This window comes from Carassius carassius, chromosome 49 (genome assembly GCF_963082965.1).
Source record: "Carassius carassius chromosome 49, fCarCar2.1, whole genome shotgun sequence".
Classification (NCBI taxonomy): Eukaryota; Metazoa; Chordata; class Actinopteri; order Cypriniformes; family Cyprinidae; genus Carassius; species Carassius carassius.
This window is the reverse complement of record NC_081803.1, coordinates 7499656-7523715: the sequence shown is the minus strand read 5'-3', so window position 1 is coordinate 7523715 and position 24060 is coordinate 7499656. Positions and strand designations below refer to the sequence as shown.

Genomic DNA, 24060 nt, shown 5'->3' with positions numbered 1-24060 from the left:
GGCAGACCCTTTTGTGCAATTTGCATAGAAACTGTCATTTAATGTATATATTCCTGTTAACTATGGTAAGTGTCTTCTAATTTCAGTTAATTATGCATTTATAAAGATTGGATGTTTTTTATTAATAATAAAATCCTTACCCCGAATTATTGTTTGTGATGCCCGTTTCTAAATACTAGGTTTTTGCCATTCTTCCGATACCAACACTGTGTCTTTAAGGCAGAATTCAGATCATAGCCAGCGGGAAGTTCGTTCATTTCCCATTTATCCGTCTGGAAGAGTGCGCCACACATTACAAAACATCCCCTTTCCATACAGAGTCATGAACTGCCCTCCCTTCTTCCGCCAGGAATTCCACACAGCCGATGAATACAACAGTCCTGCAGTAAGGATTTACGAGACTTTCAGTCCGTCGTCTTTAATTGTAGACGTTTAAAGGATATTCAAACTATTTATTAAGACTTGGGGGAAGAAAGAAGCTGAAGATGCCCAGCCTTTAAGGACAAAAAAAAAGATAAAGGTGAGCAATCGCTCTTATCCCCCGAGAATGTTACAGAATTTTTTTTTAAATTATTATTAGCCTACCTGCTTGAAGGGAATTAAAACTCTCTCTGAACGTGAAGCCCGTGATGTTATGATTCATACTCACGCTGCTCACAAGTCAGAATAGTTCGCCTGTCAGAGGCTTCAGATTTGCTCTGAACAAGCACTGAACAGTTTCTCAGTAATAGTCCGTTAAATCAAATTAAATGTTTAAATTTAGTTTTAGAATGTTCGGTATTTAACATTCGAGCGCCTTTGAATCTTTTCAATGAGTCCGCTGAACCGGTTAACAAAGCGATTTCTTTACGATTCGGACCGAACTGTTCTCGAGTCGACAACTCTTTTTCCGAACTGTCGAATTTGGTTTCTGTCCGATTCCTAAGCCAGTGTGATAGTCAAGAACATTTCAAGCGAATTGCGTGTTAGAACCGGTGAATTAAGTTGAATGAAATGGTTCTACAGAAAACGTAAAACTTAAAGGTTAACCGGAAGAAGAGCATCTTTAAACGCTCCTTTTTGCGGGGTTTTAAAATGATAGTTCACCCAAAATAAAGCTATCGTCATTTATTCACCTTTCTGTTGTTCCAACCCCATATCACTGACTTTCATCAGTGGGGCACAAACTGAGAAATTTAGGGACCTTAGGAAGTTCTAAGTCACCATTCAATTCGACTATATGGGGGGAAAAAATGAACGTGATTTGAGACATTTTCTTGTTTTCCACTTAATTCTTGTCCCACGTCTAACAAAAAGCCATTTAAGGTCAGGAACAACATTGACATATAATGGTCCTCATGTACCCTGACCCCTATCCACTGAACATTTTACTTCAGAATGCTTTTCTAGTTCCATGGGAACATGTTTGTTTTCTTAACCTACCCCATGTCTTTTAGGCTTAACTCAAGTCACCCTTTTTTAATCAGTCCAAACTCGGTCAAAAGGGTGCTGTTTTCAGAATTAATGCCATTTGTTCCCTTCACCAAAATGTAAAAAGCTAGTTAGTGGTACTTAAACAAATCATTGCACGAATTTTATAATTCTGCTGTAGTTGAAATCCTGTGTTCCTTTCATAGTCACATGGTTTACCAGTTCATGGAAAAGTCTGGGAAATGCAAATACCTGCAGCATCTTTGATCATCAGGGACGGAAACTTTATTTGGGCTACGCTGAAGGAAATGAAGAGCTGAATGGACTCATTACATGATCAGTCACATGCGTTAACCACGGAAGTCAGTGTTTATCTGTTTTATCCACCGACACAAGGGTTGAACTCAAAGAAAGTCATACAGGTCCCCAAACTGCCCACATTCAGAAATTTTATTCGAGACCCTCCCGTTTGTATAGACACTGTTGACTGCTGCTTATTTTATATATAGATTATTATTTTTATTTTTTTTTCACAGTGCTGGAATGAAATGGGTTGAATCAAGAAAGCCACAAAAATAATAAATACCTGGATTATGGTTCTGTCATTAAAAAAAAAAAGTTAATTTGAAAAAATTTAGACATTTTGCATTATATCACTTAACAATGGATCTTCTGCAGTGATTGGGTGCTTTCAGAATGGGAATGCAAACAGCTAATAAAAACTTTGCAATAACTCGAATGTTTTTTTTTTTGTTTTTTTTTTACAAACACAGATTGTCACTTTGCAAGACGTTAATTAATAGACTGTAGTCTGGTGGATTGCGTGTGTTCTCTCTCTCTCTCTCTCTCTCTTCTCCCCCCCCTCCCTGCCTGCCTGCTGTTTGGGCTCTCATTTTGATGGCACCCATTCACTTCAGAGGATTCATTGGTGAGCAAGTGATGTAATGCTTAGTTGCATCACTGCAACCGATATGAAGAAACTAACTCCTCTACATCTTGGATGGTCAGAGGGTGAAAATGTTCTGCAAATTTTCATTTTTGGATGAGCTATTCCTTTAAGTGACCATCTGGCTCAAATGACCTTAGCATTTGTATCGCGTCATATTGGCTTGATTTCCCCCTCCCCCCCTTTTTTATTTTTTTTTTATTTCCAAGTTACTTGAGGCTGAAGGGTGAGGTCACACCTAAAAACACTCATCACTATTAAATGTGGAGTCTTGTCCCCATCAATTGAGTTCCAGTGCTAGAAGGTTAAACTTTAGATCTAGTCTTCTGAATCTGAAGTGAAGCGTTACTTTTTATCCTCACATACTTGCAGTGGATTATGTAATCATCCCTTGTGGAAGAAGGATGTGGAAAGCTGTTGAGTAAACAAAGGGAAGTTTCCCAGCCTGAGATTGCTCATGGTTCTGTGCCTCTGAAAAGAGATATTGGAGACCCGACTGAATGTAATTTGTCATGTTTTTTATATTTGTGTTCTTTTCAGCTTGATGAGGTTTGGGTTTGTTTGATTTGTTATTTTCAGAAGAACTTTATTTCAGCTTCTCTTGGGGAGTTTTCTGGTTCCATAAGCTCAACTCTTCCCAACTCTATATATGCTTACCCACAACACAAGAGGGCAGGCTTTATCAAATTTAGTCATCACCCATTTGCTATAAACTTTCATTGGCACGCCTTAATTCAGACAGATTTGGTATTTATTTCATGTCAAAGTAATTATGGCATGAGAGCAAATCTAGATCACCTAATTATTTTGGCACTATATAATTTAATGCAATTGTTTCATGACTTGTCAACATTTAACCTTTTATTTACAAAATTCACCTAGTTCTTATTTAATTGATGATAACATCCAAATATTGTTCTATAGATGTTATAAAGCATGTAATGGTAGCTACAGTGCAACATTGTATAAATGCACTGGTTAAAAAAAGGTTTATTTTTTAATTTAGTGATTTAGACATCTCAAAGTGAGACAATTCATCACAGAGCTGACCATATTTACAGTGTACATATGTTTATTAGAAAGCTAGACTGAGAGACAAGGTAGAGCAGAGATGAAATGCAAAGATGAAAATGTGGTATGTGTGTGGAGTTGTTAAAGCAATAGTTCACCTTCTGTTGCTGGTCCCCATTGACTCTCTCTCCTTTTAAATGGTTGTGGATGATGCGTGTCTTCAGCTACTTTTTGATTACAGAGACATTGTTGCTTTAACCATCCAGTCAACCAGATGTGTCCCAGAGCAACGTCAGTTTAGAAATGTTCAGTGGTAGCACTCAGCGGCAATGTGAGATCTGCAAATTTAGCTAGAAATGTGTCAGGTATATGTGAGGGCATCCTTCAGCTCAACCGTTTGCCTGGAACTTTTACTCTAAATTAAAAGTTGTTTTGTGTACTAAAAACTTTTAAAGGTACTTCTAGGTATATAAACTGTTATGTAACACTGTTTGTTCATTTGTATCTTTATTCACTTTAGTTCACCAATAGAAAGATGATGCTAATTTTCAGTTAAGCTTCTGAAATATGTCTTGCTTTTGATGTGAAGGTCATAGACCTTGCATGAAGGAAACTGATAGTTATTTCAACTAAATTATTTATGATTATCTGTCCAGATCTTGAAAGTTCACTTGTATAAAATCAGTCAACATTTACACACCCTCATGTATTTTGACACTTGTATAACATACCTCTGTGGAATGCAAAAAGACATGTTAGGCAGAATCTGCAAGTGAATTACACCTTCAGTTTGAGTCTTTTCTTCACACACAGCTATCACATGGCTTTAAATTCTATTACACAAGTCATATTGGCTACTTTTGATTCTCTTTTATTTTTGAGCGTGACCGCCCCAGTCCCCATCCACTTCTATTGTGTGTAAAGGAGAAGCATTAACATTCTTCAGAATATCATCTTTTATGTTCCATATATTTTAGAACATATCACAGTTTTTATCATGATATGGTCTAAAAGAAGCTCAGCTAATCAGATTTGACCCACATATGAGATTGAACCTCAATTAGTCTGTCTCAAGAGATCACAGCAACATTTTCTAGTTTGTCTATAAGAGTTGTTAACAGTGCTGAAATTTGTCAACATGTCAGTGCTTGTTCAGAAAAACATGATCTCCTAGATCCCCAATGCAGGTCCATTCAGATCACGATGAGATAAACCTGTCAGGATGGATGCCTGATGCGTATCCCTCCCTACCAGCCTTCCATGGAACATCCCACGTCTAACTGACAGCTTGTCTGTGTGTGTGTGTGTGTGTGTTTAGAGATCATGTGCTACTGTAGCTACTGTAGGAGTGTGTGTGCTGAGGTAGGAGGGGCGTACAGTGTAGAAACAAGCAGTGTTTCAGCATTTCTGACACACTTTGCAACGTCACTGCTGTAGCACTGGGCTGTAAGACTCTAACTGTGGGACAGGAGCCAGAATGAGTCAGCTACACCTGCTAGGACCATCTTGAGAATTTAGTTGAAGTTAGTTGTACACGTTCTAAACAGACCGACATCATGGGGGGATCCCAAAGCAAGAAGGGCAATGGGACAAACTCCATAAAACAGAAGAGCATTAGCATGTAAGTTTGACATGTATTTCTTATTTTAACTTTATATGATAGATGGATTGTGTATATGTGCAGTAAAACTCTGTTAATATTGTACCTGCTTAGATTCGAGACATCACTTCAGTGCCATTGTGTCATATGTGTTGTGTTTGCTAACACTTCCCAGTGCATGGTGAGACAGCAAAGGTGTGGCCGTCATGCTGGTGAAGTTTCTCATGGATTAAGATGAATTCTGGGAACTTGCAAGGCTTAAAATGTTTCCTTTCTATTGTGGTTTTGCATAAAACAGCTTCAGGCTTCAATCACAGACTTTTTAGAAATGTTTAAATTAATTGTCTTAATGTAACGCAATGCTTTGCTAAAACCAAACCCCAGCTCTTGTGTAAATAACCCCATGCCTTTTAGGTACACTGACAAGTTTCAGGCCTTTTTGCAGTCTAGCCTATTTAAACAACTTTTATTTAGCGAGGCGTTACTGTAAGCACGATAATATTGGCATGACTGCTTTATTGGAGCGTTCTTGGAAAGTATCTTTAGTGGTATCATGCTCACAGAATTTGTTTATGTCTTAAAGAGCATCCATAAACCTTATTGCATTACCATCTGCAGTGGGTTGTAAAGGTGTAGATGTGACACATCAGCTAGTCAGAAGTACTTCTTGAGGGTTAGATTAGGTCCTTAACTCATACTGAATGCCAATTTCCATCTTTTGGTGAGCTCGATTTGACATGTGCCATCATTTGTGTAGCTTATTTTCATATTTAAATGAACTGTTGAATCATAACCACTTCAAGTTCAAGTTGTAGTGCACTAAACTGCACGGTGTAGTCTTTTTTTTAATGGGAAATTCTCCTTATGTGACCCCGAGTTCATTGAGTTTGTGTTTAATAAATTGCATTTGAATTAGAAAATCTGACACATGATGTATCTGATTGGGTCCAGTTTGCAAGACGTTTTATGGCAGATCATGATTGAACGTTTTTTTTTTTTACTTGTCAGGCTTTCATTCTGTGCAGGCCAGGGTTTGTTGTACAAACAGACCCTAAAAATAGCTCTTTCATGCTGGTAGCACTTCTTAGAAGGACACTTTAATCAATGTTTCCATTTTCCCAGAGTGCAGGTCTAAAATGTCTGTCGTTGTTTATAACTGGGTCATTCTGAAGTTAGTAATATTACAGTTTAAGTTTGAGAAAGACAGAATTGTCTGTTCAAACAAACATTCCTTTCTTTTTAAATGTATTGTTAATAAGGAGGTCGTCTGATGAATGTTGTTTCTGTTTGGAGAGGGCCGAGGGCTGGAGGGTTTTGGCTCAGAGGGTGAACGTTGAAATTATATTCTGCATTCATACATATGATATAGACAATCGCATACTTGTGCTGAGTTTCTATATTGTGATGTATTGTGTCAAGTTGTGCTACACATAGCGCATGTCGTAATGACATACCTAAAAAGAAAACATACAAAAAAACTTGGAATTAAAGGGTACAAGATGAAGATGTTTATGAAAGCATTGAGTTCATGGATTAAAATCTACCAATACATACTGTTCAAAAATTTGGTGTTAGTAAGATTTTTCTCTAATGTCTCTAATGCTCACTAAAGTATTTGTTTAAAAAGTAATCTTGTGAAATATTGTTAAAATTTGTAAACAACAGTTTTCTGGTTGCATATATTTATAATGGTAATTTATTTCTGTGACGTAAAGCTTGACTTTCAGGAGTCATTACTCCAGTCTTCAGTGTCTCATAATCCTCTAAAAATCATTCAAAAATGCGGATTTGCTGCTCAGGAGAAAACAGTTGTGCTGCTTTATATTTAGTGAAACTATAGGATATTATAATATAGAAAAGTATGAACCTTAAAAATCTGCTTGCATATATCTCCATTTAAACAGCAGATGTGGCCAGTGTGCTGCATTTTCAGCAGCTCAACATTTTTTCAGAAGTTATTGGTTCAAAACATTTTGGTTCAATGCTTCATCTTTTAAATGAGTAAAAATTACTACTTAGGCTACGTTTTTGTACATTATACACTCCTAGCTAGCTGAAACGGGCAGTATTACAGATCTAAATAAAATGAGGCAAATTAACTAAAATCGCAAATAATACTTCATTGTTTCTGTGATGGTGTTGGTATATCATGAACATAACAGAAAATGTAAAAATAGTTGTAAAAAAACCGAGAGAAATAGAGACAGCGACACAATGACCTAATTTCGGATTTATTAAAGCTTCAAGTTGATATAGTTGATGTATGATTGAAGATAGTTCCCCTTTAAATCACTCATTATAGTTTTACACTCATTGTAGCATTAGAAGTAGTTCAGTTTTTCACCAGGAGGTGGCTCTGTGACTTCAGACTAACACCTCATGAGGGAAGAGGTTGGTTTTAACCTACTGTATGCAGTGCTTAAAGGATTATGATTTTTTTCTAGAGAAGACTCAAACCATAATTATGCAAAATTCAAATTATATTAAAACTTAAACACTGTCATATTTTTCAACTTTCCATCTTCCCTAATTAATATCATCCAAAAAGTTTGGCTAAATCATTTCAGTAATTAAAATATTGCTAATGCTCCTCTTATGTTTGCTTATAGCAAACTGATAATGTTTGATTGCAATCTATGCAAAATCTCATGTTGAGCTACTGTATCAAACCAGTAATAAACTCTGAACTGAGTGTTTCTGGACACATGCTGAGATACACCCTTGCTCTAAAGCAAGTGTTTGTTTTTCTCATGAAAGTTGTTTTGGCACAGCTGTTCTCCCTGTCTTATGACTCCAGTAAAAATAACAATGATTGCTCAGCTACAAATAGACTGGATCTCTATATGGCTTTATATAGATTAAGTAACACGAAGGCTATCAGCATTGGAGAGGTGACTATTTATTGGCCATCATGTTCCAGTCTTTTCTGGAAATGTTAAGTGTTTGTTTAGCTGATTGAGCTATTTTTGGCTCCCGTTAGTAAACAATGAAGTGCAGCCGTGTGAGGATGTGTTGTTCTGGATGCATGAGCTCCATTCTGACACAAATGACAATAATACTACAATTTCATCACATCAGTGAAGATTTGTTATGTAAGATGGTGTGCTTCTGCCTCAGGCTAGTTCTGGCTGTCTGTTATCACATCTCTTTTTTACAGATCTAATAATTCCTTAAAGGCTAAATAACGAGGAATGAATTGGTTCTTAAAGGCATCTTTTCATACGATGCTTGTTTCAAATGTTCTCGAAACATATTTCTAATCCTGCAGTTGAATAATTTTGTTATGATGCAAAAATGAGAATTTAAGAGTATGTAGTCTTAGATAATGCAGTGAAGTCTCCCTAGCAGCAGATGTCGTCATTCACACTCTACCAAGACTGGATGCTGAGAGCTTATGAGATATCATGCTGAGCCTGGCTCTGAACACAGAAATATGATGCCCTGTAGGTTATCAGAGAGCGTCATTGTTATGATGTGGTAAACTGGCCTGACATCACAAGTTCATAGTAACAGCCGTATCAGCTGTGTTCGGGAAATAAAGTGGCCCGAACAAAAAATATCAAGTGTTAGTTAGTCAGTTTACCCTTAATTTTTTTAACCAGTCACATCACATAATTTAGAAGAAAGTCTTTTTGGGTTGCTTCTGATTTTTGTAAGAAATGTAGCAACACTTTAAATTATTAGAATCCCATATGTTGGAATCTTGGCTCAGTTCCTTTCAGGTATGTTATAAAGATTTCAGAATTCTACTTTTGGGCTTGACAGAAGTTGCTTTCATAAAGCAGAGCTTCTCTAGACTGACAAATTTAAAACTCACTATCACAGGCTGTTTGGTGGATCTACACAGAGCTTCAATGGCTTCAATCTGTTCAATTCTCCAAATGTAGAATCTTAAATTAGAAGCACAGATGCACACTCCCTAAAGACTTTTCCCTCGAACCAAAATGATCTGAGAAACCATCATATTTAGGTCTGTTTGGGTTGCTTAGTGTCTTGTTAACGGTAAATGTTCTGAGATGTGTGCCCAGTCATTGTTTTGGGGAAATAGAGCAACGTTTCTTTTGAGAAGCACTTTCTTCAGTGGCCTGTTTTATCTTATATTGTGTTTTCTTTTATTCCGGCTTCTGTGGTGTCTCCTGCCAAGTTTTCCACGTGTGTTTGAAATGTGAGACCTCCTTGTGCAGTCCTCCTCAACTTGCATAATGGAATCTTAGCCTCATATCCTAAGCATTTGGAATTAAAACCTCACAGAATGCTCCATAACGTATATGGGTGGGCTTTTATAAGGAAAAGTCTCCTCCAACGAAAAAGGAGGAGATTGCTTTATCCAATCTCTTCACCAAAACATCATACACTCATTTAGATATGAATGTAAGTAACATGGCTCTAAGAAATCCTAGCCTTGAAAGGAGATGTCAATTTCACAATTAGCATTAGCAAGTAGTCTGGTACAGGCTTTCTAATCGTGTCTCACATAATAAATTCTGCCTGAAATATCTGCAGACCTCTGATGTGGAATGACCCATCATCTACATGGAGTCCAAATATATGTTACCCCAAGGCTTTAAGGGACATCTTCACGATCAATCATGTTACGGCCTTGAGAACTGTTGCTCTGGTTGTGCGGATATACTTTGTGATGGCAACAATCAGCAACAAGGCCTCTCTGGGGTTGTATTTTAAGTCTGTTGACAGTGATCAAAGGATGTGGTTGTGGTGCAGAATGGAGATACTTGGTGCAGTATCCATCAACTAAATCCTTAAGCACTGTATTATCCTGATTTAGATTATGCAATGTACACACCGAGAGTACTTAGTTCATGTTATAAACCTTTATTTGTGTTTTATTTTTCTAGGCTAGCTCAGGACTTTTTTGTTTAGATACTGTAGAGGTATAGTGGTCTATTTCCCATTAGAAATGGAATATTGGGAATAAATTGTCTTCCTCAGGTGATCTGCTGAGGCATTCCAAACAGGTTGCAATGTAAAAGACAAGTGAGAGAACAGGTTTTCCTGGTTGTGAGCTGGAGCTCAAGGCTAGAGATGGTTAATGGAAAAAAGACAGAGGAGGAGCTCAGCCTTGCATTCCACAGTCTCCATACCGAAACCATGGAGCCCCCCTTTCCCTTCTCTTCAGTCTCGGTTTGTGTTCCCTTCTGCTTTTCATGAGAGGCAGTTCTGCTTGGGAAGGAAGCTACCATTCCTACACCACGGGTGCTGTTGAATCAGCTGGACCAGAGATACAGGCGTTCTCTATTCTCCTCCCCCCATTAGATTCTTCTCAATAGTCTGATCCCAAAAAGGAGGGGTGGACCGGGGAGTTAACTGGCAGCCAGCTGATCTTTGCTGTGGGATTCTGTGAGGGGAAAGGAGGTGACTGCAAACTCTTCGTTACTCTGCGCTGAGATAGAGGAAGCCGCGAGAGAACTCAACATCAACAGTCGCATGAGAGGAAGGAAGCAGTGAGGCTTTTGAGATGAAAACGTGAAGCTCGGCTTCAAGACCAAGTAAAGCATTGCCTGCCACTGAGAAAAAACATCTGCAAGAAAAGAGGAGAGAAATAGAAGCAAGGGGAGACTGACTCAATTGTTTGGATTCGCCCACAAGCTGTTCCTGTAGACACTTGGCGTGTCACCAGTAAGAGGTCGAAGATGTCTTGGCTGTCACCAGTGCAGTGGGCCAAATGGACCTGGTCAGCCGTTAGAGGAGGAGAGGAGGAAGAAGGTGAGACTGGTTTGGGGATGGACGACGAAGCCCTTCAAGAAGAGACACGAGAGGCTTTGCAAGGAGATCAAGAGGACGATGAAAGATCACATGGCTGCAGGCAAGTCTAGAACCTTGTTAACTCCATGGCATGAGCAAGAAAATGAGGATGTGTTCTACAGGGGGATATGAAGTTGGGGTTTCAGGTTGCTTTTAAGAAAGGACGTGTGGGATATCTGTAATTTATAATGCTCGTTAGTTATTTCCTTACTTTGAAAATGGGTCCAAGATCAAACCGTAGAGGCCAACCTTAGAAAAACTGCCCCCAGAGCCACCTGTTTGAGTCAGATGATGGTGTTAACTGTTCTGAAAGGTTGTGCAGACAGCCATGGCTTAGCAGTCGGCCACATGGATCAAAGCAATCAGAGATCAGAGGCTCTGAATGTCGATGTCTGTTGGTGCTCTAGTCACGGTTGGGGAAAGTGGTGCGTACACGTTTGTTCATCTACATGTGCGTTCTTGGTGTGTTTGTGGGTGTTTTCAGCTTCATTGGGGGATTTCCTTAGGAAGTGTGCATGGCTCAGTGTCTAGCTGTTAGTCTAATGTGTCCCTGTGTTCAGATAAAGATCAGAATTTAAGCGTTCTCCTCTCCCAACCCCCCAACTGTGACAAGGCTAATTTCCTTGGCCATAGATGACTCTCTTTTTCCCAGCTCTGTTTTCTTTTGTTAAAAGAAGACGCTTATTTGTCTATAACTCTGCTTCATTAGTTCATGATATGACTAGCACTGCTACTGCTCATACTTGGGGCTGAAGATTTTAAGAAATTCCTGTTCCTGACTATTAAGCTTTGGAGTTTAGGTCGTCCAACATCTTTGTGCGACAGACATGCTATTTTTTTAAGCATAACCCTAACATTGTTTTGATAGACTTGAATGCAAAAATGTAATTTATCTTTATTTTTGTTTTTGTAATATTAATATAATATGTATCATCTAGGCAAAAAGTTGTTTGGCTTGTTTTCCCGAAGCCGTGTTGTTGACATCCTGTCCATGTGCTGTTGTTAAGATGTCTGCTAACATTTCTGTCCAGGAAGAATCCTTTCTTTCCTAACACCTCGCAGCCTGAGAGACTGCCGCAAATTAATCACTACACAGACCTGAACAATGGCCCAAAAGAGTGACAGGATCATGAAAGTTAGAAAAACACACCGTAAGCCACCCACACATTCTGTAGAGATCTACTAATTTCTATGGAGCTCAGTGTTAGTCAATACAAGCAGCATGAGTTGTGCGTGATGTAGTCGAGTGGTTTGTGTTGGGTTTGCGTTCGCCCGAAATGGATATTTTTGCTTTTTCTTCTAAACATTTTAAATAGCATTTCATAGCATAAATTCCACTATGTTCTTGTCTGTTGTGTTTGTTTGCTGGACTAGTAATGATTACTTCCCTAACAGTATTATGGGACTGCAGGTGCCCTAGTGTGACAAGACTGGGCAGTTCTCCCAGACTTTGGAAACTGATTTTGCGCACACACACACACACACACACACACACACACACACACACACACACACACACACACACACACACACTAAATGAACAATTCTTCCCCTTCAACTCATTCAACTTCATGACCATTATGCTCAAAAATTAAATTGTTGTCTACATGACAACTAGTGTTTGAATTACAACTTTTTTCATTGAATTACATTGACTGGGTCCTAAAAAGTTTTAAGGAGTCATATGTTACAAGTTGAAATCATTATTTCCTTAAAATAAAAAGCACAAATGGTCACCTGGTCTGCTTTTGTGACACTTTTATGTCCTTTCTGAAACTTGAAGGCCTAATTGCATAATGCTTCTTTTGTTTTCCATGGAAGAAAAAAGGTCATATGGATTCGGAAAAAGATGAGGATCAGCAAGTCGTTTTCATGGAGAATTACAATTTTTGGGTGAACTGTTGCTTTAATCTAGAAAGCTCTTCAGTGTTACCTCACAAAAAACTTCAAAACAGACCTGATAAACCATAATATGCAGAAAGTATTGGTGTCACAGCTGGGAAACGCTGTAATATAATGAGGACATGATGTGCTCAGTTCAGTTTCAATTCACCCAAGGCTAAAGCTTTAAGCCACATGCGCAAAATGTGTCATTAAATATTGATATCATTTGATGATCTGATGAGTTTGTTTTATACTGACCACCCCTGATCCAACATTATCCATCCATTTAAATCAAGCTATGCCAGGCAATGTCCTTTTGTTAACAGAGTGTGGATCAAAGATGAATACTAACCAAACATTTTTTTTTCTTCATTTTCCATCAGTTCGGACTCAGAGGGCCAATTTGAAACGCCTGAAGCTGAGACGCCTGTTCATCAGCCATATAAAGAACCATCCACACTGGATGAACCAATCACAGAGAGCACAGGTAAAAGAAGACCTCCTGCACCACATGCTAACTAAGAGCCATCGACACAGACCGTAGATTTAGAGATGCCACAGAGCACCTGTCGCTACATGTGCCTCTGTTCCTCTCATGCAATGTGATGTTGCCATGGCAACAAGACTAAAGTTTGTATCTATGTGTTTTTTTGTGTGTGTTGTACTATATGTGTGATCTTGTAACCAGTATATTGAAGGTAGCATTTCTTGTCATTCCTTAGTAGTGCTGGGAACATGGGCATGTTGGACCAAATTATATTTGTAGTATAAATTCTACTTTATCTAATAAATCAAAAGAGAGAACGTTCTCCCTTATGATTGAGTGGAAAAATTACAAACATTTTTAGCATTGGTTTGACTGAATCATTAAAAAGAATTTGTTTGCAAATTGGGCACCATTCATAAGACCTTTCTGTCTTCCAAGCTAGATTTTGACACTCATAGATTCATAATCCAATTCCTTATACAGAACAGTTTCTTTTACTTAAACGCTTGCCTTGTTTTCTTAAAATGTTCCTCTCTGCCATCAGACATGTGTCCAAATTCAGGGGAGTGTACCATATCACTAACTCAAAACAGCTGCTCTTCCCCAGACTTTTTTGAGGAATTTATCTGCTCATTACAATCTCATAAACGCTCTAAAATTGGACTTGTCCCTACCGTTAAGAGAATACGTGAAAACACGTGCATCTTTCTGTTGTTTTTATCTAAAGCCTTATTTTAGTCTCTGGGTGAAGCTCTGATGAAGTCTTCCAGTGGTTTCATGGGTGAGGATGAAGAAATTTCGGTTTGCGCTGCAAAGATTCAACAGCATCGATGCATTTTGACCTCAGCCTGATTTTAATCATTGCAGACAGTATTAGTTATGTTTTTGTAGGTTTTGAGGTTGGAAAATAGGGGTTTGGATAAAGTGAGGCCCCTGACCCAGTGTGGGAAAAGTGCACAGCTTGGAATTCAGGAGTTTGGAATTTAACAAAAGCGCCTGCTCCTCTCAGAGCACCTTTATCAATGAATAAGGTCAAAGGCTCACAGCAAAGAACATCATGTGATTTAATTCTTTGCTCTAAATGCCACACACAGACAGTTTTCCGCACACATTTGCACTCACTGACACAAAACTAGGCTTGCTAGCTCACTTGTACCATTTTTCTAGTTTATTCATTTTTCTCCTGAAGCTTGATTGTTATACCTCAAAGGAATAAATCCTTTTTTTGTGAGTTTTGTGAGAAATCCAGCATGCTTTAGGCTAACAGAAGTAGCTTTTCCAAGCCTACGTGTCGTGGTTTGGATTGCTTGAGCAGAAAGCCAGTAAAAGTCTGGCTCCAGCAGAGCACAATCCAGTTTCCACCACAGACATCCTCATCCTCACAGCTGTACAGACATACGCCAGTGTTAGCTGTCTGGAACACACATTTTCATGGCTAACAGTGCTTTAGCCAGAATTTGTGGTTATGTAAACAGTAGCCTCATTGTGCCATCTCCACCCTAGACACTAAATCCAGCTACACCTTCAGTTTAAAGTCAGATATAAACTCTTGCTCACATTTGTTGCTTTTTGATGTCAGAGTAAACAATCATTATTTACTGTACAACTGCATGTACTACTCTAGATCAAGCTCAGTCATGTACAGTTTAATTTTTATGGCTGTTGTATGTGGTATCTTTTGAGTAATATGTTGTGACAGCATTATGCATTTGCCTTGGATGAGTGTTCTTATTTTAGTTATGTTATATAATGAAAATGGCTCTGAAATGCATTTGTGTTTTGAATATATTAGCTCATGCTGTCCATACCAGGCTCTTTCTGTTTTGATGAAATAAACATTGTTGAGGCATCACACTTCTACCACGAAGAGAACGCTCAAGTAACAGCCTGTAGTGCTGGTTGCATAACCAATAGCATTGTGCCTGATGATTCTTCTTCATTGGTGTTGCTTGTTCAAATAGCAACTGTTGTTTTCATAGCCTGGATGTTTCTGGTTGTGGAACAGCATTTAACAGACATCCTTATCTGGAGTGCAAACTGCTACAACATTTGTTACCTACACAATATGAATGAATTTCATGACCCTAAATTGACATAGTTAATAAAACATAGAGCTGCTTAAAAGAGGTCACAGAACTTACAGGGATACGGATCATACCTGTCAAAAGGTTTATCCTTTGCAGAAATTAGTTTGTAAATGTAGTGAGTTTATAAATGTAGAAGATGACCTTGACCTCTGGAAGTGATGACAAGAGCAATCACACTTTAAAAGTGCTGATCAGAGTGTTAAGGGCTGCCATCTCATTTAACACTGAAGGACAGCGCAGTACCAGATGTGTACAAAAAGAGACAGAGAGGAAGAGAAAGATAGAACTTGGCATAATCAGCAGGAAGACTGGGTGTGGGCACTGGAGAGGACTTATGGAAGGTCTGTGAGTGAAATATTGTCATTACAGTGCTGAAGTACTGCAGTTGATTTAATTTCATACACACAAAACTAGTCCCCTAAAATGATAGTTGGTAAAACTCAAGTTCCTCTTTTGTCCAGTATACCATTGCATTACAGTTGCCAGACATTGCCAGACTAAAAGTTGCGTTTTTATGTGGTTTTTTATGTTATGTTAATCTAGAATGGTGCTAAGAACTTTTTACATAGATGATATATCATCTATATCAAGTCAGTCAAGATAGGTCAGTCCCCTGAAGAAATCTGTGGTTAAGTGCCTTACATAAGAGTACAGTAGTTATGGCTCATGGCTTAGTCCTTGTAAGGATCAAACCAGCAACCCTTCGGTTACCACCTCAGACCATCAACCACTACAAATATCCCTCAAACAACTTCACAACTCATGTCGTGTTAGCACTAACTGAACTCACAAATTCAACTGTGAGAAACGGTCTCTTCACCACTGGACATGTTCTTTCTTGTATGTCAATATTTTGAACAGATAACAGCTAGTATTTCTCAAAGCTGCCTCAATCGGAGGTCAGTGCGAAGTTATAAATCTCATTTATAAATAGACTGTCTCTTCCTGTCTCTAAGCAACTGACTATTGCATCACAACTCAGTGATGACTGCCAGCAGGACTGTCTGTCAATGGAAAGTGTTTCTAAATGGCTGCTTTGAGTATAGACATAATTTCACATGTAGATGTGTAGTGTATCATTCTAGAGCAGCTTGAATTGGTACAGTTGTTGAGGCAGTTTTCATCGTATCATGGCTTTTCAGTACATCTAAAATGGTTGTTTTTTTTATACCTGTTGGAGACAGGGAAGGGAGGACTATTGTTCAGCTCTTTGCATCCTGAGCGAAGCATTTCCTGCCCTAAGGAAGTCTGTTCTTTAAATGTTCTCCATAGGTTAACAATAGAGTATACTTTATGTGCTCTAAGAACATATAAAAGGAAAAGTGCAGACACCCTGAAATGACAAGAAAAATATTATTAGATGTGTATGCTGCAATATTCTGTAACATATTATTGTATACATGTTTCAACAGGGTTTGTTTTCAACAATTTGTGGACCATGATAAAATTATTACCTCTTCTACTTTTCACAGGTTTCCCAGAAATAAATCAGTTGACCTTCATCACAACCAAAACCCAGAACCTGACCCTGCACGAGAGCTTTCCTGAGGATGCACCTGCCTTGGTGGTGCGGCAGAGCAGTGTGGCCCCAACCCCAACCCTGAAACTCAGGAACCAGCCTTCCTCTGCTGACATGGATATGGATCAACCCGATCCTGCTGAAGCAGGAACAACAGATGACACCAACATCTGCAATGGTCACATTAAAGAGCCATCCGCAAAACCACAGACCAAGTCCCTCAAGCCTAGACCTCCTTCCCTTAAGGTGAAGGGCCCACTGAATGGAGTCGACCCCAACGAGGTGGATGATGATCCTCCGATAATTCCAAAGGGGAGGTACAAATTTGACCCTGATCAGTGTGATGATACTATAAATCAATTCGTGACTGAAGGGTCCAAGTTTCAAAACTCATCACCTGCCAATGCCAGTATTCCTAAAACAGAGTTAATGGACGAAATGCCTGCTCAGCCAGTAATGCTGGAGTTTGGACTTGATGATGCCGAAGCAAAGCGACCTCCACCCAAGAAGTCTGGAAAGAGGACAAGCAACAAGCTGACTGCTCCAAAGAAACAAAGACCAAAAGCTGCAGAAGCAGCAGCTCCACCACCGGAGACATCATCAGAACAAGACCAACCGCCAACTGAGAATGTGGCTCCCATAAGCGTTGATGATATTCCTATTCCTAAGAAATCCTACAACTTTGATCCAAGTCAGTGGGATGATCCCAACTTTAATCCTTTTGGTGGGAACAGTAAACTTAATAACTCACCAACACTTCCTAAAACATCATATAATTTTGACCCTGATAACTTTGATGACTCTATTGATCCTTTCAAGCCATCAAAGACCTTAGGTGGAAATGACACGATTAAACCAACGACTGAGAAGCTTACAGACAAACACAAACCAGAGGGAACTGTGGAGCAGCGGAAGAAAGCAGTACAGTCTCAGAAGAAAAACACAGACCGGATCATCACGTGAGTGACAGATATGCTAGACAGACAGGCCAAACATATGTTCTGTGTTGCACCTGTGGCTTTTTTGCATGTATCTAGCTACTGTGCATAAAATAAGTGAAAAGGAGCCATTTTCACCTACTAAACATTATCAACACATCTGTCACACCTTTTGTGTTATTTACTGTTGGTATGCTACCCTTTCTTTTCAACATCTCAGTTGTTGTTGCTAATCATGCATCTTTCATGTTGCACAATAGTTTTTCCTACGTAGACTACAGTCGCAAAGTTTATGGTAGTCTTGTTTACACTGTCCCAGTGTATACAATTCACACTTTCCTCTAAACTATGGCATCCCCTCTACAAACTAACTCCTAATTGTTTGTGAAAGTCAGGAAGGTTAAACTCACTCCTATTTGTTTTCTTCATGCTTCTATCTTGCCCTCTAATGTCTTACGGCACGTCCCCTCTCCACATCCCCTCCTCTCTGTGTGTACTTCCTACCTCCCCTGTCCCTTCCTCTGACATACTGTCCTCAGGATCACTGAGCAAGTGCGGTTTCTCTGTTTTCTATTGTAAGTATCCTTTCCTGTACTTTCACTGTTGTCTTGCATTTGAGACCTGCAGGCATCTTGTGAAGAGCAAAAGTCTTTGGTTCCCGATGTCATTGTATATCTACCATTTATAACTACCATATTTGCAGGCATATTTGTCGCCCATTATTTATTTATATTGCAGCCTAAAAAGTATGATAAATAATGGGTTTAACAAGATCTGTACATTGAGTGGTATTTGGTCATGTGATCTCAACATGGTGACAATCAAGAAAATGGGACCACCATGTAGTACAGCTTTATACAGGGGAATTATATGACTGGAGTTTTTATCTGATGTTGGTGTACATCATTTTTAACATGTTTATCCATAAAACTTTTTTTGGGCAGTTGGAATGAAAAACAAATATGTGCACGTTTAAGGAGACCAAGACAGAAGATAAAGATGTTTAAATATTTTTTTTTCTTCATACATTTTTAAAAGTTCACATTTAAATCAAATGTCATCCGATCAGCCAGTTCTGATACTATCGGTATTATTGCTATCAATACAATTCAAGTGCTTGCTAAAAGGTTTTTCAGTGTTTCTTGGAAGCATATACTGATTCTGTCAATATTCTATTCTGCAGGAACTCATGTAAAGTAAAGCAGTATGAGAATCAGTCCTTAGTCCTGGATGTCTGCAATCAGGTATCATTTCAACACTGTCCAGCAAACTGCAAATTGTATGCTGCTTGGTTTGTGTGGGCATGTATTTGCTTATCTTTTACATGTATATGTACATGACTGCAAAAGCATAACATAATATGTATATAATGTATACAAAGCTTCTAGATTTGCTGTATTTTCTTTTACTTAATGGTTACTGCAGTGACTCAGCAAACATCCTCCTTGTTCCCTCCCTCTCTCTCTCTCTCTCTCTCTCTCTCTCTCTCTCTCTCTCTTTCTCTCTCTCTTTCTCTCTCTCTCTCTCTCTCTCTCTCTCTCTCTCTCTGTGTAAATGCACACAACACAAACTGAAACGGAATTGCCAGCAGTTCCCAAAACGGGTCACTTGTCTGCCTGTGCTTTTGTCCCAGAGAGTTTAAGACTCTATCAGGAGAAAAGAGTCTGAAGGGCTATAACTAATTTTTTAGACCGCTCAAATATTTTTCCCATTCACAGATGAACTGCAGTGCAATTTTGTTCGCAGGAAGAAAGCAAAAAATCTGTTTACCATCATTGCAAAATCTGTGAAATATGACCATTATATATCATCTATATAAAAGTATTCTTCACTTTCTATATCACAGGAGAAAGATGTGCAGGAAGATCCTGCATCTAAACTGCCCCACCGTGTCCATCACGCCACAGATGAGGAGAAGTTAGCCTCCACTGTCATGGGCCAGAAGGACGGGCCAGAGGAGTTTTCAGACTGCACCAAAACAACCTTCTGTACCAAGACTGCAGACGGTGAGCGAGAAGTGCTCTGTCTGCTCTACTTGTAGTACTGCAGTGTTTATGCTCAGATAATAAATCAATAATCATTAGAGACTGGGGCAATCTGTTATTAATGAGGTTTAACAAGCACTGCTCTGTTAGGTTGGACAGACACAGAACTCTTATGAATGGGAAACAGACTTGTTCTGCTTGCTTCTCTCTCTCTCCTTCAGGAAAAAGAACGGCCCTCTGTTCTGTTGGCACATTAATTTGTCCATTAAACAAAAACAGTCGCAGTTAGTCCTGTTATTCCCATTACATTTTAAATAGTATCTTTTGTGATACATGAGAGCGTAAGTTTGCCAAGATTATGTTCTTTGTCACAAGTTGATGAAGTTTTTGATGAGCAGTTGATGAGGCAGTGTCACAGATATTGAAAAAATGTTCCTGGTTACCTTGTTAAAAGACTATTTTAGATCAAAAAGACATTTTATTCTAAATGAAAGATGTTTATTGTCATATTGTTTTATAAAAAATTGGATTTATTAGCCTCAGAAACTAGTCCCTTTTTTATTTCCCTGGTGACGTTGTGTCTAAGACTGAAGGGCTTCAAGCAAATCGTTTTAACCAATCAGATCATAGCATTCCCTTTACATAATCCAATCAAATCACAGTGTACAATTAAGTCCCGCCCTACATGGATGCTGCTGAATTTGACCAAGAAATACTACAAAAGTTAAAATCGTTAGGAATGTCGTTTAATGTTTGATCTTTTCTTTTCTTTCAATAAAACGTGTAATTATGTGTAAATAAATGCAGAAGTAAACGCTTCTGAATTCAAGTGTATTACTAGAGTCTGTGCTGCCCTCTATTGGCTACTTTATGGGTTATTTTTATATTATCTTAATTTTAAACCACTGAGACTGTTATAAACTGTTTACATACTTTTAACTGTTGAATATTTTCAGAAATCATTGTAACAAAGTAACAGCAACAACAAAACTAATGATAAACTAATGGGAAATGTTAGAGTCAGTAATAATCTGCCTTTCTTTTCAGACCTGCCAGTGGGCATTACAGACCAGTTTGATAAGAAGGACCTTTCCTCTCCTGTAAGTTCTGTTTTGTTAGTGACTATTAGATATGGCATATGATATTCATCCCATTTCTGTATGACTAAGTTCAACACATTAACTCCTAGCAGAGGTGCATTTCTGCCTGATAAGGATTCATAATTATTAACCCATTAAGAGGATCATGATGTCCACAGGCCTTAATCTGCCCAAGGGCAAGCTAATAACTGGGTCAGAGGAAAGAGTGTAGTCATTGTTTCACCTCAATGAAAAATTTGGTATTCGTATTATTAGAATTTATAAATGCAGAAGGTATAATAAATCTATTTCAAAGTGAAATGCTAACTAAAGTTTTTCTCTGATTGTGTTTATTCTGCAGAGTGAGAGTTTGTGTAAGAGTCAGACTCTCAGCTCTTCAGACAGCGAGACCACAGCGAAGACGAGTCCAGGGCTGGATTCGATCCGTCTCAGTGAGATAGACAAAGCAGCAGTGCTCACACTGATTAGAGAAGAGGTAGTCCTCAGTCCTGTTACAATCTACAGTACATGTAAACACATGCCATTAAATAACAAATAATTATTATTTATTGTACTTTTCGAATTGTATTTACTTTTAATTATTCAAATAATTATTATTTGAATATTTTTGTACAAATTTTTTTATTACTAAATTTTAAATTGTAAATGTTTTTGTGTCAAATTTTAATGTAGTTTTAAATTAAATTAAAAAGTGTGTCGACTTGTGATGGACTGTTTATAAAAGTATGTTTTTGTACCCGTAGATAATTGCCAAAGAGATTGAAGCCAGTGAGTGGAAGAGGAAATATGAGGAGAGTAGACTGGAGGTCACTGAAATGAGGTACATCACAATCTAGAACCCTTCCCAGAATGCACCGGAGAAGGTTTTATGCCCAAACAGTACAGTCCCAACAATGAAACATTCTAACATTTATTTACTGATTTCCTTAGGAAAATAGTGGATGAGTATGAGAAGACGGTCGCTCAAATGATAGGTGAGTGATCTACCTCTCAGAGCAATAAAATTCTGAATATAAATTTTAAAGGTTACTTTATTTATTTATTTTGTCTGGAATTTTTCCCAATACAGAAGATGAGCAGCAAAAGAACATAGGATCTCAGAAGAGCGTCCACCAGTTAACCGTGGAGCGAGATCAAGCCCTCGCTGACCTCAACTCGGTGGAGCGCTCGTTTTCTGACCTGTTCAGACGCTACGAAAACATGAAGACCGTTCTTGAGGGCTTTAAGAAGGTAAGAGATCTTCTTGAATGCCTGAAATGCTGACTATATAAATGATTCCTCTGGACATATCCAGATGTTTCTGCTGGTCTATTGTCAGAATGAGGAAGTGCTAAAGAAGTGCGCTCAGGAATACCTCACACGCGTGAGGCAGGAGGAACAACGTTATCAGACCCTCAAAATCCACGCAGAGGAGAAACTTGACAAGTAAGAACAATATTTACCATTAAAGTGATGCATCTGCATTTTTTATCTTTAATCTTATGTATTTTATTGATAATATTGATTGATCTCTGATATGTGTATGTTTGTGCAGAGCGAATGAGGAAATAGCTCAGGTGCGATCTAAGGCTAACGCAGAGAGCGTGGCCCTGAACGCCGGCCTGAGAAAAGAGCAGATGAAGGTGGAGTCCCTGGAGCGGGCACTCGAACAGAAGGTGAACTCTCACACATTCAGCCCATGCAATATAACCCATGCTGGAACATCAAATCAGCTTTTTAGTTTTCTAAGAAAGCATCATCTAAAATCCACATTATTATTTACAGAATGAAGAGATTGAAGAGCTTACTAAGATTTGTGATGAGCTCATTGCAAAAATGGGCACCACGGACTAAGAGGAAGCCAGCCTGACCAAGAACGCCGCTGGATCTCACATTGCTTTTTTTTTTTCCATGTTGGGAAGGAGCCACTTTTCCAGGCACTGGAAGAAACAAGATATGAGCTGAAGAATCAAATAAAAGAGTCCCAAATGTTTTTACAGATTCATAGAGTGCTGATGTTGGAGAGGGTGGGAAAAACCACCCACATATCTGATTCTGATGACTTTCTGCTGGCTGTTATGGCAGCTGTGTGTATGAGCGTTTGGGAGAACCCTCTGGGTGTGTGTTCAGGTGTAACGAAACAGACATGGGATGACGGTCACTGGCCTTGTTCGTAGTTTACATGATCACACTGCTGCTATTTATAATGGAGGGAGCAAATCATATTATTTACAACTTTTTAGTTACATTACTTGCATTGAAAAGTACTGTAACCGGTGTACTTATTTGGTTCTATATTAGAGGTCCTGATACAAGTTGAAAAATATCCCGAGTTCAGTTCAAGATCAGTTGACAGCACTGGTGGTGTAATGTTGATTACCATGAAAAAGCAAAAATCTGGGTAACATTAAGGTACTTACTGTACAATGGAAGTGAATGTAAATGTAAACATTACTATATTCACTGTTTTAGTAATGTAGCCACAAGAAGTAACCCATATGCATATTACCATGACTTTAGTGTGAAATTAAATGCTAAGCTTTTCTGTGTAAGGTTGAAAACAATTTTATGATTATGCTGACATGCCAACATAGTCTTAAACCCTAAAACCCCAAAATTAGGACTTGAACAGCTTTTGAGCTCAAATAATATTCAAGTTTTAACAGAATAAATAATGTAATTACTTTTATTAAATTTATAAGCTGCAAATGTCTATTAAATCGTCCAAAAATTGTAAGTGCCTCACCATCGCCTCAATTTTTGCTTTTTTCTAAAGAAAAAGAGAAACGATTCAAAATGAGATTTTAGCCAGTGTTCTGCCTCAAATGCTGTAGAGTTTAACTTGAACCTGGAATATTATTTCATGGAGTAGCTTTTAGCATATTCAAAGCTTCTGTTGAAGAGAGTTTGTAGACGGTTGCAGATCCATCCGTTGTTTTCTTACTCTCTGTGTGCTTAGGTGCCAAATGATCATACTTTATCATATAAAGCGAGCTCTGGTGTCACTAGATGTTCTGATGGGTTACTTATTTCTAGCAATGTGGTCATAGTCATCCAATCAAATGCTTGCTTGCAAAATTTTACAACACAAAAGCACTTAAACTTACTTTTGTTAATGAATTATTTTGGTTTCAAAGTCTGCATGAAGTACAGAGTTTATCACAAGCTTACTCTCTGTTTTATTTTGCTGTGTCAACTGGACCGAATCATTTTCAAAACATTCATTGAAGTCATTTCAAGGATTGACAATCTTTTGCCAGACTTGCTAAAGTATGTGCCTAAGCTGAAGTGATGCTTTCAATTGGCTGTTGATTATTTTTTCTTTTCTTTTTTTTTGACCCACAATTCCTT

The 24060-nt window shown here is 38.4% G+C and overlaps 1 protein-coding gene across 2 annotated transcripts; it reads left to right on the top strand.

Moving 5' to 3' along the window:
• Positions 1-4787: 4787 nt before the first annotated feature.
• Positions 4788-23437, top strand: LOC132132879 (transforming acidic coiled-coil-containing protein 1-like). Of its 2 annotated transcripts, none has more exons than XM_059545421.1 (13): positions 4788-4988; positions 12998-13101; positions 16661-17666; positions 18829-18889; positions 19492-19651; positions 20678-20730; positions 21071-21205; positions 21474-21550; positions 21661-21704; positions 21800-21960; positions 22049-22155; positions 22265-22385; positions 22495-23437. In XM_059545421.1, exons 1-13 carry the CDS (start codon positions 4924-4926, stop codon positions 22561-22563), a joined length of 2163 nt encoding a protein of 720 aa, XP_059401404.1. In that variant the 5' UTR covers positions 4788-4923; the 3' UTR covers positions 22564-23437. The 2 variants fall into 2 exon arrangements, with proteins under 2 accessions (XP_059401404.1, XP_059401403.1); XM_059545420.1 differs by lacking the exon at positions 4788-4988 and adding an exon at positions 10154-10791.
• The last annotated feature ends 623 nt before the right edge of the window (positions 23438-24060 follow it).